The sequence below is a fragment of the Oryzias latipes genome, chromosome 17 (genome assembly GCF_002234675.1).
Source record: "Oryzias latipes chromosome 17, ASM223467v1".
Taxonomy (NCBI): domain Eukaryota; kingdom Metazoa; phylum Chordata; class Actinopteri; order Beloniformes; family Adrianichthyidae; genus Oryzias; species Oryzias latipes.
In genome coordinates this window covers 16968742-16983707 of record NC_019875.2, presented here as the reverse complement: position 1 = coordinate 16983707, position 14966 = coordinate 16968742, and the positions used below count along the sequence as shown (strand labels likewise).

The 14966-nt window shown below is 43.1% G+C and overlaps 1 protein-coding gene across 1 annotated transcript; it reads right to left on the bottom strand.

The window, feature by feature from the left end:
• Positions 1-7435: 7435 nt before the first annotated feature.
• On the bottom strand, positions 7436-12589 carry LOC101158137 (kidney mitochondrial carrier protein 1). Its single transcript, XM_004079005.4, has 9 exons — positions 12367-12589; positions 12118-12265; positions 11841-11935; positions 11657-11742; positions 11081-11176; positions 10887-11011; positions 10644-10767; positions 8088-8168; positions 7436-7750 (listed from the first exon to the last, which is right to left on the bottom strand). Exons 1-9 carry the CDS (start codon positions 12428-12430, stop codon positions 7709-7711), a joined length of 861 nt encoding a protein of 286 aa, XP_004079053.1. The 5' UTR covers positions 12431-12589; the 3' UTR covers positions 7436-7708.
• Positions 12590-14966: the final 2377 nt, after the last annotated feature.

Genomic DNA, 14966 nt, shown 5'->3' with positions numbered 1-14966 from the left:
TACAGAACCGACGATAATAACCAGCCATTCCCAGAAAGCGACGGAGTTCTCTCCTGGTGGTAGGTATTGGAAAGTCCTTGATGGCCAGCACCTTAGTATCAGCTGGACATATCTTCCCACTGCCAACCTGTTGTCCAAGGTAAAGGACTGTGCCTTTCCCAAACTCACATTTTGCGAGGTTCAACGTTAATGAGGCTGCTGACAAACGCGTGAAGACTTGCCTCAGAGATGACACATGGCTGTACCAGTCATCCGAGTACACCACAATGTCATCAAGATATGACCTACAATTTCTAACATCCCCCAGTACTTTACTCACCAGCCTTTGGAAGGTTGCAGGTGCGTTGCATATCCCGAAAGGCATGACTGTATACTGGAGAAAGTAGTCAGGTGTAACAAAAGCTGAAATATCAGAAGCACGCTTAGTCAGAGGAACCTGCCAATACCCTTTTAGCATATCCAGCTTGGTCACAAATTTTGCGGGACCGATCTCATCTATACAGTCATCAATAAGTGGTAACGGATGGGCATCTGGTACTGTAATCGCGTTCACTTTACGATAATCGGTACAGAACCGAGGGCTTCCATTTTTTTTAACCTCCAAAAGACAAGGGGAGCTCCAAGGACTACTACTTGGAATGGCTAAACCATGCTGCAAGAGGTACTCCACCTCTTTTCTCATCAGGCTTCTCTTTACCGGGTTAATCCGGTATGCATTCTGCTTGATTGGGGAAGCGGTAGTAAGAACAATGTCATGTTCAATATATGTTGTCTGAGAGGGTACATCACCAAAAAGACATTGAAAGTCCCTAATCAATGCCTCTAAATCTCTAAACTGACTTTCTGATAGGTGAGCTAGGTGGAAAGGCAAGTTAGACATTATGTCACTATTACACAATTTAATCCCCTGAGTTCCAATGTCGGACAACAAAAAGTCATTGTCTTCAGGTGGAGATGCAATCAAGGCTAAAGCCACAGGCAAACTATCTGTGTTGGCATCTTGAGATTGCTCCTGATTTTGCATCTCACGAGTGTAGTACGGTTTGAGCATGTTAACATGACACACTCTTGTACTGCGACGCCTTTCAGGGGTTCGAATGAGGTAATCTGTTGCACTTAACTTCTTCTCCACAATGTAAGGTCCAGAAAACTTGGTAGACAAGGCTGATCCAGGTTTGGGCAAAAAAACCAATACCTTGTCACCGCACTCAAATGACCTTACTATGGCCTGCCGATCGTAATGTCGCTTCATCTTCTCCTGAGAGAAAACTAAGTTGTTCCTTGCCAGAGAACAAGCCTGCTGGAGTCTGGCAACATACTCTGGAACGCTCTTAAGTTCCTTTGTCTGAGAAACAAGAGTTTCTTTTAACATTTTAAGTGGACCCCTGACGTCATGTCCAAACACCAACTCTGAAGGACTGAATCCAAGAGAGTCTTGTACAGCCTCACGAGCAGCAAACAAAACAAAGGGAATGCTTTCATCCCATGTCTTCTCTGAGTCATAACAGTGCTTCCGTAACATAGCCTTAAGAGTCTGATGAAACCGCTCCAGAGCTCCCTGACTCTCAGGGTGATATGGGCTGGAAGTCACGTGTTTGATCCCAAGACACTCAATGCTCGGGCAAAGGTTCTTGATTTAAAATTCGTTCCTTGATCCGATTGGATTTCTGTTGGGAGTCCGAATACTGTAAAAAATTTCACCAACGCTTTGGTGATTACTGGGGCTGTAATCTTTCTCAAAGGGATGGCCTCAGGAAACCTAGTAGCAGCACACATTATAGTTAATAGGAATTGGTTCCCCATCTTTGTTTTTGGCAATGGCCCCACACAATCTATTGTTACTCTTCCGAATGGCTCTCCTATTGCAGGGATGGGATGGAGTGGAGCAGGTCGTATCACCTGATTTGGTTTACCTGCCACCTGACATTTATGACATGTTTTACAAAACCTTACAACATCTGCCTTGAGGCCAGGCCAGAAAAAATGCCTCAGGATCCTGTTATAGGTCTTGTTAACCCCCAAGTGTCCAGACCAGGGGTGGTCATGGGCCAAGGACAGAACCTTGTTACGGTAATCTGTGGGCACCACAACCTGATACACATCCCTGCCTCCGGTTTCCAATCCATCTGACCATCGTCGCATCAGCAGATTATTGTCAAGGAAGTAAGCAGTTGTTTTTCTCCTAGCCTCCTCCTTCAAGACAACAGAAGACAAACACCTGGAAAGGGTTACATCATTTCTTTGAGCCATGATAAAGTCTTTACGACTAGCAGGATTTGGATCGGCAATGCTGGTGAGAGGAGGCACAACTTGTTTCACTTCCTTTGTGCGCTCTTCTCCGTCAGACGACTCATCTGTGGCAAGAAATGAGTCAGACAGGTCAATTTCACCCTTCTTGGATCGGGCCCTGGTCACAACGCATGATGGAAAAAGAACATCATCCATCAATTTATCTGGCACATCATCCATGCTAGGGCTGTCGAGTAACTCAGGGACTGGGGTGACTTTCCCCCCAGCCAAATCATTACCTAAAATGAGGTCAACGCCGTCGATAGGCAGAGCTGAAAGAACTGCTACTTTAACCATTCCGGTTACAAGTGATGACTTCAGGTAGATCGTGTGCAAAGGAGCAGAAACCAGGTTTGCTCCAATTCCCTGAATCATGACAAAGGAACCACATGATGACGCCTCTGTTAAGGGCAGAACACCGTCACGGACTATAGACTGTGACCCTCCAGTGTCTCTTAAGATTTTTACAGGACACTGGACAGCAGTGTCATCAGTAAGAGACACAACACCAGTTGAGACAAATGGCTTGAAACAGGGGTCCATGTTGATACCCTCCTGTTGACGTGGGAGATCAGAACATGTAGCCTGCATCAATCCCATTCCCTTTGGTTGACTAGAAGAGGTTGACTTCTTCAGGGCATAGCAGTCAGCAATAAGATGTCCCCTTTTGTGGCAGTAAAAACATGAGCGAGGGGGTGACAATGGTGGCTTTGGTTTATCTGAATGGCTAAGGCGAGTTAATAGAGGATCAGAGTGGCTTTGAGAGTGTAGTGCCCCAAATACATTTTTGTGTGTCAACACAAACTCGTCAGCTAGGACAGCCGCCTTAGACAGAGAAGACACTTTTTGTTCATTTAAGAACACCACAAGCTTTTCTGGCAAAGCTCTCTTGAAGTCTTCTAGCAAGACCAGCTGACGTAGTGCTTCAAAGTCATCTTTGACATTGCTAGAAGCACACCACTTGTCAAAGAGATTCCCCTTTTCACGTGCAAACTCCACAAAAGTCTGCTCACTGGACTTTTTGTGGTTCCGATATCTCTGCCTGTATGCCTCAGGCACTAGTTCATATGCACGTAGTATAGCTTCTTTGAGGACACTGTAATCCAAGCTTTCCTGTAAAGACAAAGCAGACACAACTTCTTGGGCCTTTCCAACCAATTTGCAATGGAGCAAAATAGGCCACATGTCTTTTGGCCAGTCTAGTGCACTAGCAACCCTTTCAAATGCATTGAAGTACGAGTCAACTTCTGACTCCCTGAATGCTGGTACAAGTGCAATATTTCTACTGACATCAAAACTGTGCTTTGTTACAACGTCCCCCGATTTTTCAGATAGTGAGGGTTGAAACTGTCCTGAGGAAATTTTCATGGCTTCGAGTTCTATCTGGCGGAGCCTGATCTCTTTTTCGGCTTCAATTTCTAATTTTTTCACCTGGAGACGTAGGTCGTACTCTGCTTTTCTCACCCTCTCCTTCTCTTCTGCTTCCAAATGGAGTCGAGTTAGCCGTACTTTAAGTTTGGCACCGGAACCAGAAACATGAGGAGAGGATTCATCAAAGCGGGGCAAGGTGACAGGCATTGCAGGAACACCCTCTGGTGGACGAATGGGTGTGATATGGTCCTTCACATCTGAAACAGAAACACCAGGAGAAACAGCCTCTCCCAGAACAGCATGGCCAGCAGCCATAGGCTCTCCCAGAACACCAATCTGAATTAACTTCCCCACCACATGGTTTTTAATTTCTCTTTTCAGGCTTTGCTTAGAAACACTAATGCCAAAATGAGCAGCAATAAGCAAAAGATCATCCTTGCGACACAAGTCAACTTTAAGATGACTAGGGTGATCCAGAAAGTCCTGTAAATCAAACATTGTGTGAAAACAAACGTAAATGTTAAACACAGGTTAACAGTATCCCGGACGAGCCCCCAATTATGTTACGTTCACAAACGTACAGGTCTAGGGCGGAGGTGTACGTAACATAAACACACATTATGAGGAACTTTTAAAGATTTTATTGAACGTGGAGATGGGGAGGTAGGGACAAAGGTTGGGCCAAAGGAATGAAATTAATAGAACAAAACTCAGCCTGGCTATCAAAGCGCTAAAACTAAAACAAGAAAAGAAAAGACTCACTGCCTTATCTATAAAGTGATGATAAAACATACAAGGGGTGGCACCAACCAACTTACCTAGTGTGTCTAACAGAACGCAAGCTGCATGAGGTGTACAGGGTACCCTGTCTTACCTGTCCACAAACCTCCCACAATCTCCAACACAGCAAGCTCAAAACATTCATCTGGTAGTGATCCAGGAAGAGCTTTCTCCTCCAGTGGTTCACAGGAGCTTATATGCAGGCCTGGTGGCTGGCTTTGGGGCCTGATTGTGCAGCTGGTCAGGTCTCCACCAGGTGTCTTCACTCAGCTCGTTAAGCACATGCAGAGGAAAGAAACAAAAGAAAGACATGAAAAACCCCTGCATGTAACAGCAGTTATTTAAAAAAATGGATAAATCTCTGACAATTTCCCTCCACCTTGAACTCTATGCAAGATCTCCCCTGTTTGACTACAAACGGTCTTGAGACTGACTGGAGAGGAAACAGTCCAGAACTACGTGGTCAAAGCCATCTACATCTACACATTTCTTTTATTTTGAAAACAAATTTACAACATTCAGTCAGTAAAATATATGGTACCTCAGTTTAAGTTTTGGAAAGCTGTCAGCTGGAGAAATGTTTCTGTGTGCACGACGTGTTCAGTGATTTTGAACCTGCAACACAGGATTTTCACCAACAAATTGTGCCCCTTTTTTTCTGCTTAATTTACTGTTTTCAGTCCAGACAGCTGTTGATTTAATTCATCTGTCACACATGACAGTCATTTCACTTAATATTTAACAAGTTAAGAAGGGTATTTCCAGAAAAATTAAACTGGAATATTGTTGCAACTCCAGCTTTCTTCATGCTATTTTTTTACATCTGTTACTTCTTGTAAATAATAATAATAATGGATCTATAACGGATTTATCTGCTGTTTCCAGACGCTCAAAGTGCTTACAGTGTCCATTATTTATTCACCCCTCATTGATTCTTGGTGATGGTAACTACTAATGTGGCCACAGCTGCCCTGGGGCAAACTGACAGAGGCGTGGCTGCCAGTTCACACCTACGGCCCCTCTGACCATCACCGGGACATACATGCACGTTCACACACTGCACTGAGCTGCACTGGAGGCAAGGAGGGTGATGTGTCTTGCCCAAAGACACAACGACAGTTGGCTAGAGGGAGCGGGGATCAAACCCCCGACTCTTCGATCATTGGACGACCCGCTCTACCGCCTGAGCCACTGTCGCCACAATAGACAAATAGAATAAATATTAATTTAGGGAGAAAAAAAAACAATATTTAACATCATTCACTTCCGTTGTTGGAAATGTTAGTTTTGAAGTTGAACTGCAGAACTTTTTCCACGGTGAAATAGTTTTCATTATCTTGAGATCCGTCCATGTCTATGCTGCTCCACGTCTGTGTATTTAAAGGCTGAATTTATGCCATTTACTTTTTAATAAGCCTGCTTGAACTGTTTTATTCTTTTACATCTCAGCTGAAACACCCAAAAAGAAAATAGGACTGCTGTTGTCTCCTCAATCAGCGGAGAGCGGCCCAGGAGGAACACAGCTCTCGTTTCCAAATGGATCATGGACATCTGCACATCCAATACTTTTGTTCTTTCTAGGATTCTCATCAGAGAAAGAGCTCCAAAAATGGGGAGCAGGCTGTTTGGAGCAGAACAGTGTCTTATCCCTCTGACACAAAAGCTTCCTCTGATCCGTGTAACACCAGAGCCAGCTCCCGTGTGCCCTCGGGCCAGGCAACAAATAAAAGCGATAATGGAGCATGTCTGCTGGAATCCCCTGCGGATAAACCGGTCCAGCTTGGAAAGGACTCTGCCAGGCAGCGGCTGAAATACCAAATCCTGGCACAGATGTTCCTTTTTTCCCCCCTAACCCGCCTAATGGACGGGGAGTTTTCTTCTGTTTTCATTTAACACTAATGCAAAGTCTGTGAAAGCATGAGGGTTAGGACCAACTCCTTTGTGACTTTGTGGGATTGTTTGGGGGTTAGTCGTCACCCACACAAGTCCCTCCAGCGGGGGGAGAACTGGTTTAGATGAAGCAGATATAACAGTTGCCACACAAGTCTCATGGTGGCTCTCCCTAAATAAAACAAAGGGAACAGACCCGAACGGATTCAGAGTTCACCGCAACGCTTGCCGCTCCACTCCCCTGAGTTCACGATGCTTCCTCAAACATCTCTGATGAGGGAAAACTGGGAATTTACCCACAGAAATAAAGCATCTCAGATCCCCCCCCTGAAAAATTCATGTTTGCGGAATGTTGTGCAAACGCGTTTGAAGGAGAAAAAAAAAACTGTGCCACATTTGTGACCTCAAAGTTGAGCAACGGGAATTTCAAACTACTTTTCAGACACCACTGGTGTTTCAAAATGGGTCGAGATGTGAGGGAAGTGCGTGCGGCTCCACAGCGCCACCCTGTGGTGCGTGAACAGCAAAAACACAGATATACTTCTTTTAGTACCTTTTATTTTATTTTGAAAAGCCAGACTTCAAGCTAGATTGAAAAAAAAAATCATTATAACAAAAATAAATTCTGGCTTAACTTTGGCAGCATCTGAAGCTCACATTTACATTTTTACTCCTAACAAAAGATTCACAAAAGCACAGTGCATGACGGCAAACTTGGACTTGGCAGCAAAGCACTGATCAGAATATAATCTGTATTTTGTTTTTAATTGCCCTTCTGTGACCAACATGCACCTGTTCGTCCAGTCTTTGCAACAACCCTGCTGTCTCAGCCATCTATGGAACAACGGCTTTTTCACTATAAATAGAAGGAAAAAATGCATTATTATTGATTTTTCAATTTAAAAATGTCCCCTTCTGACTCCTTTTTCAAGTTAATAAACTTTTTGGGAGGGGAATGATCATTGTAACAGTCTACAGTCTTCCATACATTCACAAAAACAGATGTATCCCAGTCTAAGGCACTCAGTTTAGAGAGAAATGTAGGTTTATAAAAGCCCCGGAGCCTGAAAGCAGGTTCCAATCGAAAACTTTACATTTTACGTTCATCCACCGTCACAGTTAAGTTGACATGTGGATGATTGAGATGCAGATGCTTAGGAAAGAAGCTTATAGAAAGCCCAGCTAGAACGACGACAGCCCGTGACATGGTTCCTTCCACGTTCTCCACAATCAGCCTAAAACAGGAATCAGGCCGACCCAGACTCCGTTTCCATCAGGGGTCCACTGTTGCCCAGCTGCTCCCGATTTTGGTCCTCTCCGATCTTCCTAGAGCATCACACTCATCGCCGTGCAGTGCCGCTTTAAAGAAAATAAATAATCACACATCGATCTTCTTCAGCTGCTCGTAAGTGAGGAAGAACTGAAGATGGAGTCAAGGAAAAGAAAAAGAACTCAAAGTCACAAGTCAGGAATCTCGTCAAATCTTCAGGCCTGGATGATAAATATCTGTCAACCAGAGGATGCAGTGATGCTTCAAAATCGCAGAATTCACAGTGACCTTCACTCCCCTCCTCACCTTACACTGACCTTTCCTGGGAGTTATGAGTGGGTGGAGTTTGAGGGCCCTGAAAAGTTACATAAAAGAATTACCGAGAATTCAATAAAGACTTGGAATTCCATGCGACACTGAATCCCTAATAGCATTTGAGAACCCCACTCAGCTCCGAAAAGGTTTATGAAAAAGGTGGGAAGGATACGATGATGTTCCACGGTCCCAGACGCAGCCAGTTGGGGAAGAAGCCTTTATAGAGAGCCATGAACCCCTCAGAGCGCCACGTCTGTGAGAGAGAGAAAAGTTTACAGCCAAACTTAAAATCACTTCATTTGCTTCAAAAACTGCACTTGAAAAGACTACAGCAGGTCTGTTAAACGTACAAATCCTTGACAATATAAAGCAACAGATCCAGACAGAAACCACTATTAAAGGCAATTTTCTGCTTTTTTACTGGCAAGTTATTGACAACATTTTAGGATTTCTTTGACTAAATATAGCTAACATAATATCATTTATGTAAGCAATATTGGATGACATTGTTAGCAAAGACTGGATTGTTTTTTACATTTTATGTTCTTTAAAAAGGGCGTTTCGTATTATTATGTCCTGCAGAAATCATGGATTACTAGGAGCAGATTTTTTTCTTCCCTCACGATTATTCTTTCCTACTGCACCTTCAGGCAAACATTTCAAATTATTATGGGATGGCCACAGGACCTATGACTTGGTGGCCATTTTGTGGTAAAACCTTTCCCACCATATAAGAAAAGAAAACGTACTTGAGTGATCTTATAGGAATGTTTACACAGACACCACCAGGTTACATCTAAAAACACAACCCAAGTTTTGTTGACCTTTGACCTTGGGAAGTGGCCACCATTCTTGAATTTGACCAAAACGTCTACAAATTTAAACTCCTCTTAGGCTACGTTCACACTGCAGGCTGAAACGACCCAATTCCGCATTTTTTGCCCCTAAGCGGCCCAATTCCGATCTTTTCATGACAGTCTGAATGACACAGATCCGATCTTTTCAATTGCGACCCAGGCCCCGTGGATTTGCCGTCCTGATTCCGAATTGTAGCCGTTCTTTTCAATTGCGACCGCCGTCTGACCGGCCGGGCGACTTGATTCCGAACCGTACGTCATCGACACGCAACAAACGTCATCATTTTGCGTTGAAGTAGGCGGGAACGAGAACGTAAACATCAACCATGGTGGACGATGCTGCTGAGACCAGTCAGTGGAAGGGAAGCGAGGTCACGGATTGGATTAATATTTGGGGTTATCGCTCTTTTCAGGCCAAACTCCAGGGCTCTTATCGCAACTGGGCGGTTTTTGAAAAAAATTCCAGCTAAATGGCAGAGCGTGGTGTTGAACCTTTACCGCTATAACTTTTTTTTCTTTCTCCCCTTTCCGACCGTGTTTAGAAGCGCGGGGGACCCGAGGCGACCCTCCTCCTCCTCCCTGTTCTGATCCTTAGATTCTCCAGAACGGGTTAATAAAGAGTCCATAGCATTTATTCTGGGGGAAACTTTCTTTTATTACCGTCCTCCGTAACACACAACATGAATGCGCGCCCACACTGCCCCCCCCTATTCTCTATCGCGGCACGCGCTTGCACACACACACACACGCGGGCGCGCGGCCCCAACACATGCACATTTCCTTTCCACAACAGTGGGTACAGACGATCCCAACTCCATTACCTTCTTAAAATGAGAAGATTGTAATTGTGCTGCTCCTTCGTGAAAATAAATGTAATATTACAAAAAGAGCTCCGCTTTTGACAACACTGTTGTTGACATCCATTGTTAACGTTTGCTCCGCAAACAACAAGTGACATCGTTCACTGTTGTTCACTGTATTCTTCTGGCTTCTGCGCATGCGGGTCTCGTTTGGGTCGTGTCACGGTCACACTGGAGATCACAAAAGTTCGGATTTACTTGGAAATGTGAACGGTCTAGCAAACAAATCAGATTTTTTCAAAAAAACCGAATTGAGCATTAAGCCCTGCAGTGTGAACGTAGCCTTAGAGTTTTTGGTCTATCTTGTTGTAACTCCTCGAACATCAAGTTTCTTGGGGCAAAAACTGTTGGTTTTAAAGTTTGTAGATTCGGAACGGCGTCAGCACGGCGAGCTCCCAAAAGTGAAGCTTTCCCTGCTGCTCTAATATTTTTTTTTACCATAATATTGTGAAAATTGTTTACATTAATCTTTCGCTCAAGCTGAACAAAACAATGACTATATTAGGAATGCGGGCAAGGGTTAACAAAAAACCTCTGTTGTCAAGGAAATCCCAAAATTTCACTTTTGCCAATTGTTCTAAAAGTTACATCGATCTGTTTGTCACCCCCAGGCGACCAAAAACTAAAATGGTTGCTATGGGAATAAAACCAACAGAAAAGCCACCATTTTGAAAAAAGTTTTCAAAATTCATTCAATAAAATGAATTTGTCACATGCAGCTCTGATCAAGGACGATAAGGGAGGGGTGTGTGTGTGTAAAGGGGGGTGACGAGGGCAAGTATCACCTGTGGGCCATGCAATCCCTCCCGCAGCTTTATTCTTTCTTTCCTGGAGCACATTTTTCTTGTTGTTTAGACTGTTCTTTGCCTTCAATGATTCCACTGTAGTGCCATGTTCCAACGTTTTCCTTTGTATTGTATGTGCATTTTCAGATGAAAGCTTGCAGGTTGTTGTGACTTGTGTCCCTTTGGCCCACCGTTCTGCCATGCTGCACCTCCAGATGTGACTGACCTGCAGCAAGCAGTCCAGCGTCCCCTGGTAGAGGGCTCCTCCTCGCTGATTCATCATGCGCGTCCGCACCACGTCTACTGGATTTGAGGCCAAAGCGCCAGCTAGGCCGCACACGAAGCTCGACCTGCAGAGCGCAGAAGCGCACGTTAAACTTCTCGTGTTACTCCCCAAAACAGATGGGACTCCTATTTTTGTGTTTATATTACAACTTGGATTTAAGCTCGATAGGAAATGGAGACTCACAAGAAGTGTGTGTACACAGTGTCCCCCATGTAGCCCGAAAGGATCAGGTGTTTCTTGGTGATGTCATAGACTGGAAGTTCAACGCCGACCACAATGGCAGCCCTCTGCGCCGTCAGAGAAACGCCCTGATGCAGAGAGGGGGGGGCATTAACACCGTTTGAGTCCATTATACATTAAAATAAAGGTTGACCTACTTTCCAAAGGCCTCTGGTTCCCTCCTGCTGGTAGATGTTGATGAAGTTGCCCATCATGCTGCCTTGGATGACATTTCCCTGAGCTTGCATTCGAATCTGACGAAACAGTAAGTTCATTTTAATGTGAATCTAGATTTGTGTTGCAGTCATTCATAACTGCTGATCAAAAACAGCTCAACTTCCTGCCTCTAGTGACTATAAAGTCATATAACAGGATGTTCCAAACCCGTATGAGTCAATCCGTCAACACTTAGGACATCACGTGCACAGAGATCACCGCAACTCATAAAACATAATGGAAAAATTCTTGGCAAAAGCAGCCCAGATAATCGCCGGCAGCCGTGCACCCATATCATTTACAGGACACTATGTTAAGCTTTGAAGGTACGACCCCCTATAAATATCCACAGACGGGTCTCTCTCTCCACCAGGCGAGCTATAAAAAAACCCGTCTACATCTTCACCCTGAGGCGAGGACACACCGGGGGGAAGAACACCACAGCCCACCCGGCAGGTTCAGAAAACTGTCAGACGCGCTCGGAGTGCAAAAAAGCAGAGGCACGCGTATTGGCAAACCTTCAGCACATCAGTGGGGTTGGCGATGGAGGAGGAGATGACTCCGGAGAGAATGCCACACGCCACGTTGGTCAGCAGGGTCTCATCTGAAATAAGAGGGGAGCTTTTAGAGAGGAATGCTCGGAACTTTACAGCCTGCGGCAGAAGCATGAATTCAGAATGAGGAGGGCAGGGTGACACTCACCCTCCGGCCGGTCAACCAGAAGCCTCTTGAAGCTCTGGTATGTGCCGATTTTGATGGTACCATAGGAGGCCTGGCGAAGCATGGCAGGAGCAATTCTGCCCATGGAAAAAAACATTTCTTGAAATCTTAATTTGGTCATTTCAAATTAAAGCTTTGTGCAAGGATGAGGTGACATGGCCTAGATATGAGAATCTAGAGCTGGTGCAAACTTTATAATGAAGATCAGCAGTGACGTCATTGAAACAATGCATGCAGGATGTCAAACGAACTCACTGACCCTGAATAAAGAGCCCGGGGCCCCTCCTCCTTTCCGATCCTCATGATGGCATGGAGCATGCCTCTGTAGCGGATCTCTCGGTACCTTCTGTCGCCCACCTGGCCTTGAACCTGGAGACGCGTCTTGGTTAAGTCGATTGGAAACGTACCTGCAGCACAGAACGCGCAAATCCAAACCTTAAATTAGGAAGAAAAGAAAAAACCTGAAAGCAAGGAGCCACGCCGGCGGGCCTCCCCGCCCATCACTCACCGCATTCCGCCGTCACAGAGGCCAGCCCGCCGAAAACAAAAGGTTTCCAGTTTACGTTAGACATCTTCTCCGCTGAGTACCGACGCACAGAGCTGACCCCCCCGGACCGACAAACCCTCAACTGTCCAGCAACTACGGTTATAGCGCGGCTGCGTGGTGTCGGACTCCCAGGGGGTTAGAGGAGCACCGCCGCCGAGCTCCTTCAGACAGACACACTTGAGAAGGAGTGAAGCCCCGCCCACCACCATTCCCTCTGCTGCCGCCACTGTCACGCCCACCGCCGGTTGCCCGGCAACTGTGGAACTTAAATCAGCAAAAATTAAATTAAATTAAATTAAATTAAATTAAATTAAATTAAATTAAATTAAATTAAATTAAATTAAATTAAATTAAATTACATTAAATTACATTAAAATTGAAATAAATAGATACATACATTAATGTAATTTAAAATACATTTAAAGTAAATATTAAAACAAAATAAAATAAAAAAAGTGAAATACATAACTAGTAAGACTACTGTTGATGTGCTATTTATTGTCTGTTTCAGCAACACATTCAAAAGAAAAATATTATTTACGTAAATCAAATAAAAATTGTATTTTATAACATAGTTTAAAGTAAAATGTATTGCACGGCTGTCCGACAGACATTATTGGGGTAAAGGATTATACTCTCAAATAGGTTCATACTTTGAAAGAGGTCATTGCTTTAAAAATAAAGCTAAATGAAAGACAAGAGGATGTACTGGTAGTTTGTGCTGTTTTTCCCTTTAGAATTTGTATATAAGAGGAAAAAAAGTAGAGTATAGTACTGAGTAGTGAATTACTTTTTCAGGTAATGAGTAAAGTAATTTGATTACAATTTCAATCCAGAGTAACGAAAGTAATCAATTACTTTTTAGAAGGAATTTACCCAACACTGCTGACAGAGTTGGCTACAGGCCTAAGAACAGTAAGTATAAAAAAAAGTTAGGTGACTGAGTATGAAAGAGACATTTCAATACATGTATGCCAATACAGCCTAAGCGATTTGAGGTCACAAAAGTGTCAAATGTTCAAAACGTATAAAGCGATGGTGCCTTGTAGCGATTAACAGTGCAGTTTTCTGTTCAGACGTTTTGTGTGGGTGGGGTGGGAGTCCAGAAGGACAGGTTTTAGGTGATCTGGTTGAGGGCCCGAATGACCTGCGGGAAGAAGCTCTTCCTTATCGTTTCCGCGTTAGCCTGCAGGGAAGAGAAACTTATACCCTTTAAGTTTTCACAACATATAATATAACATATAACATACCTACAACATTATGTAGATTTGTAACACTTTGAGATGCATTGCATGAAAGTTTTTAGTCCACTTTTTCTGTAGACAGTTGCAGAAAACTCAATTTTCTCTGCCGTTCTTAATTTTTTTCAAAAAGCAAGAAAAAAACTTCAAAGATCTGACTTGCTGATAATTTTGAAGAAATACATTTTTGTTTTGTTGAATGTACCTGAACAAAAACAGTAAATATGTAACTCATCGACGATACTCCATGAGGAGCTACTTTAAAAAGAACATTTTATGAAATGCAGATATGTCAACATATTTACTGTCTTTTGACTCAGTTATTTTCTTTTATGGTCTTTCTGACCCAAATCGCTGAATTGGCTCACTGACCTTCACTTTTCAGTTAAAAAAACAAAACAAAAAATGTTACATTTCATCAATCTTCCCCTTTATCAGCATTATTGACCCCACTGGGTGTGTGTTTTTTTAGATTTTTTAAAACATTTTCATCATCGAGACAAGAGACATCTGGAAGAAAAAATATCTAGTTGCACCAAAGCAACAAAGATGTGGAGAAAAAAACACAAGTAAAATGTGAATAAAGATGAAGGAAAATAAGTAGAAAGAAATGAAATGAGAAAGCAAAGTTTACATCCTCTAACTTCTTGTTCTGACTTATATTCTTCTTCCCTTTAGCTCAGCTGTTTTACTCAGACCTGTGTCCATGCAGCTTCCCAAGTAAGCAGGAAGTTTAGATCCTATCTCTGAAAATGTTTAAGTATTGTTGGAGGCATGCTCATTTGTTTCTTGCGATTTTATTTTAGTTAAAGATAAACAATTTAAGGAACACTTAGAGGCACAAGTCTTTATATACTTGTAGATGCCGATAAAGAATTTCTCATGCAAATAAGGATGTAATCCTTAAAACAAGATAAAAAATTCCCAAACAAATGCAGCATTTATACACATAAAAAAAATTAAGTTACTATTCTTTATTTATTCCCTTTTTTCTGTTTTATAAATATAACTTTTTATTTGCTGGAAATATGTTTCACACATGTATTATCTATTGCAGCTCTGAGTCTTAATTACAAAAACAATCAAAAAAATTGTTATTATGATAATTTGAAACCTCCTTAGGACTTGGTGTTTATGAAAATCTCAAGTCTTTGCCCCCCCCCTGGTATTGATGAAATCTATGCGTTATTGGTGCATTTGGAAAATAAAAAAACAAAAGTCCCTGTTCTGTTCTACAAACTGTAACGGCCTCGTTCGAAACCTCACCATGTCCTGAAGGGGTTGAGTTGAAGAAGTTGCTGTTCAAGCTCTGCATGTGCA

Coding starts and splice junctions, on each gene's coding strand:
- LOC101158137 (XM_004079005.4), bottom strand. CDS start 12,430: ATGTCTAACGTAAACTGGAAACCTTTTGTTTTCGGCGGGCTGGCCTCT. Junction 12,266..12,366: donor CTCTGTGACGGCGGAATGCG/GTGAGTGATGGG, acceptor TCTGTGCTGCAG/GTACGTTTCCAATCGACTTA. Junction 11,743..11,840: donor TCTGGTTGACCGGCCGGAGG/GTGAGTGTCACC, acceptor CTCTTATTTCAG/ATGAGACCCTGCTGACCAAC.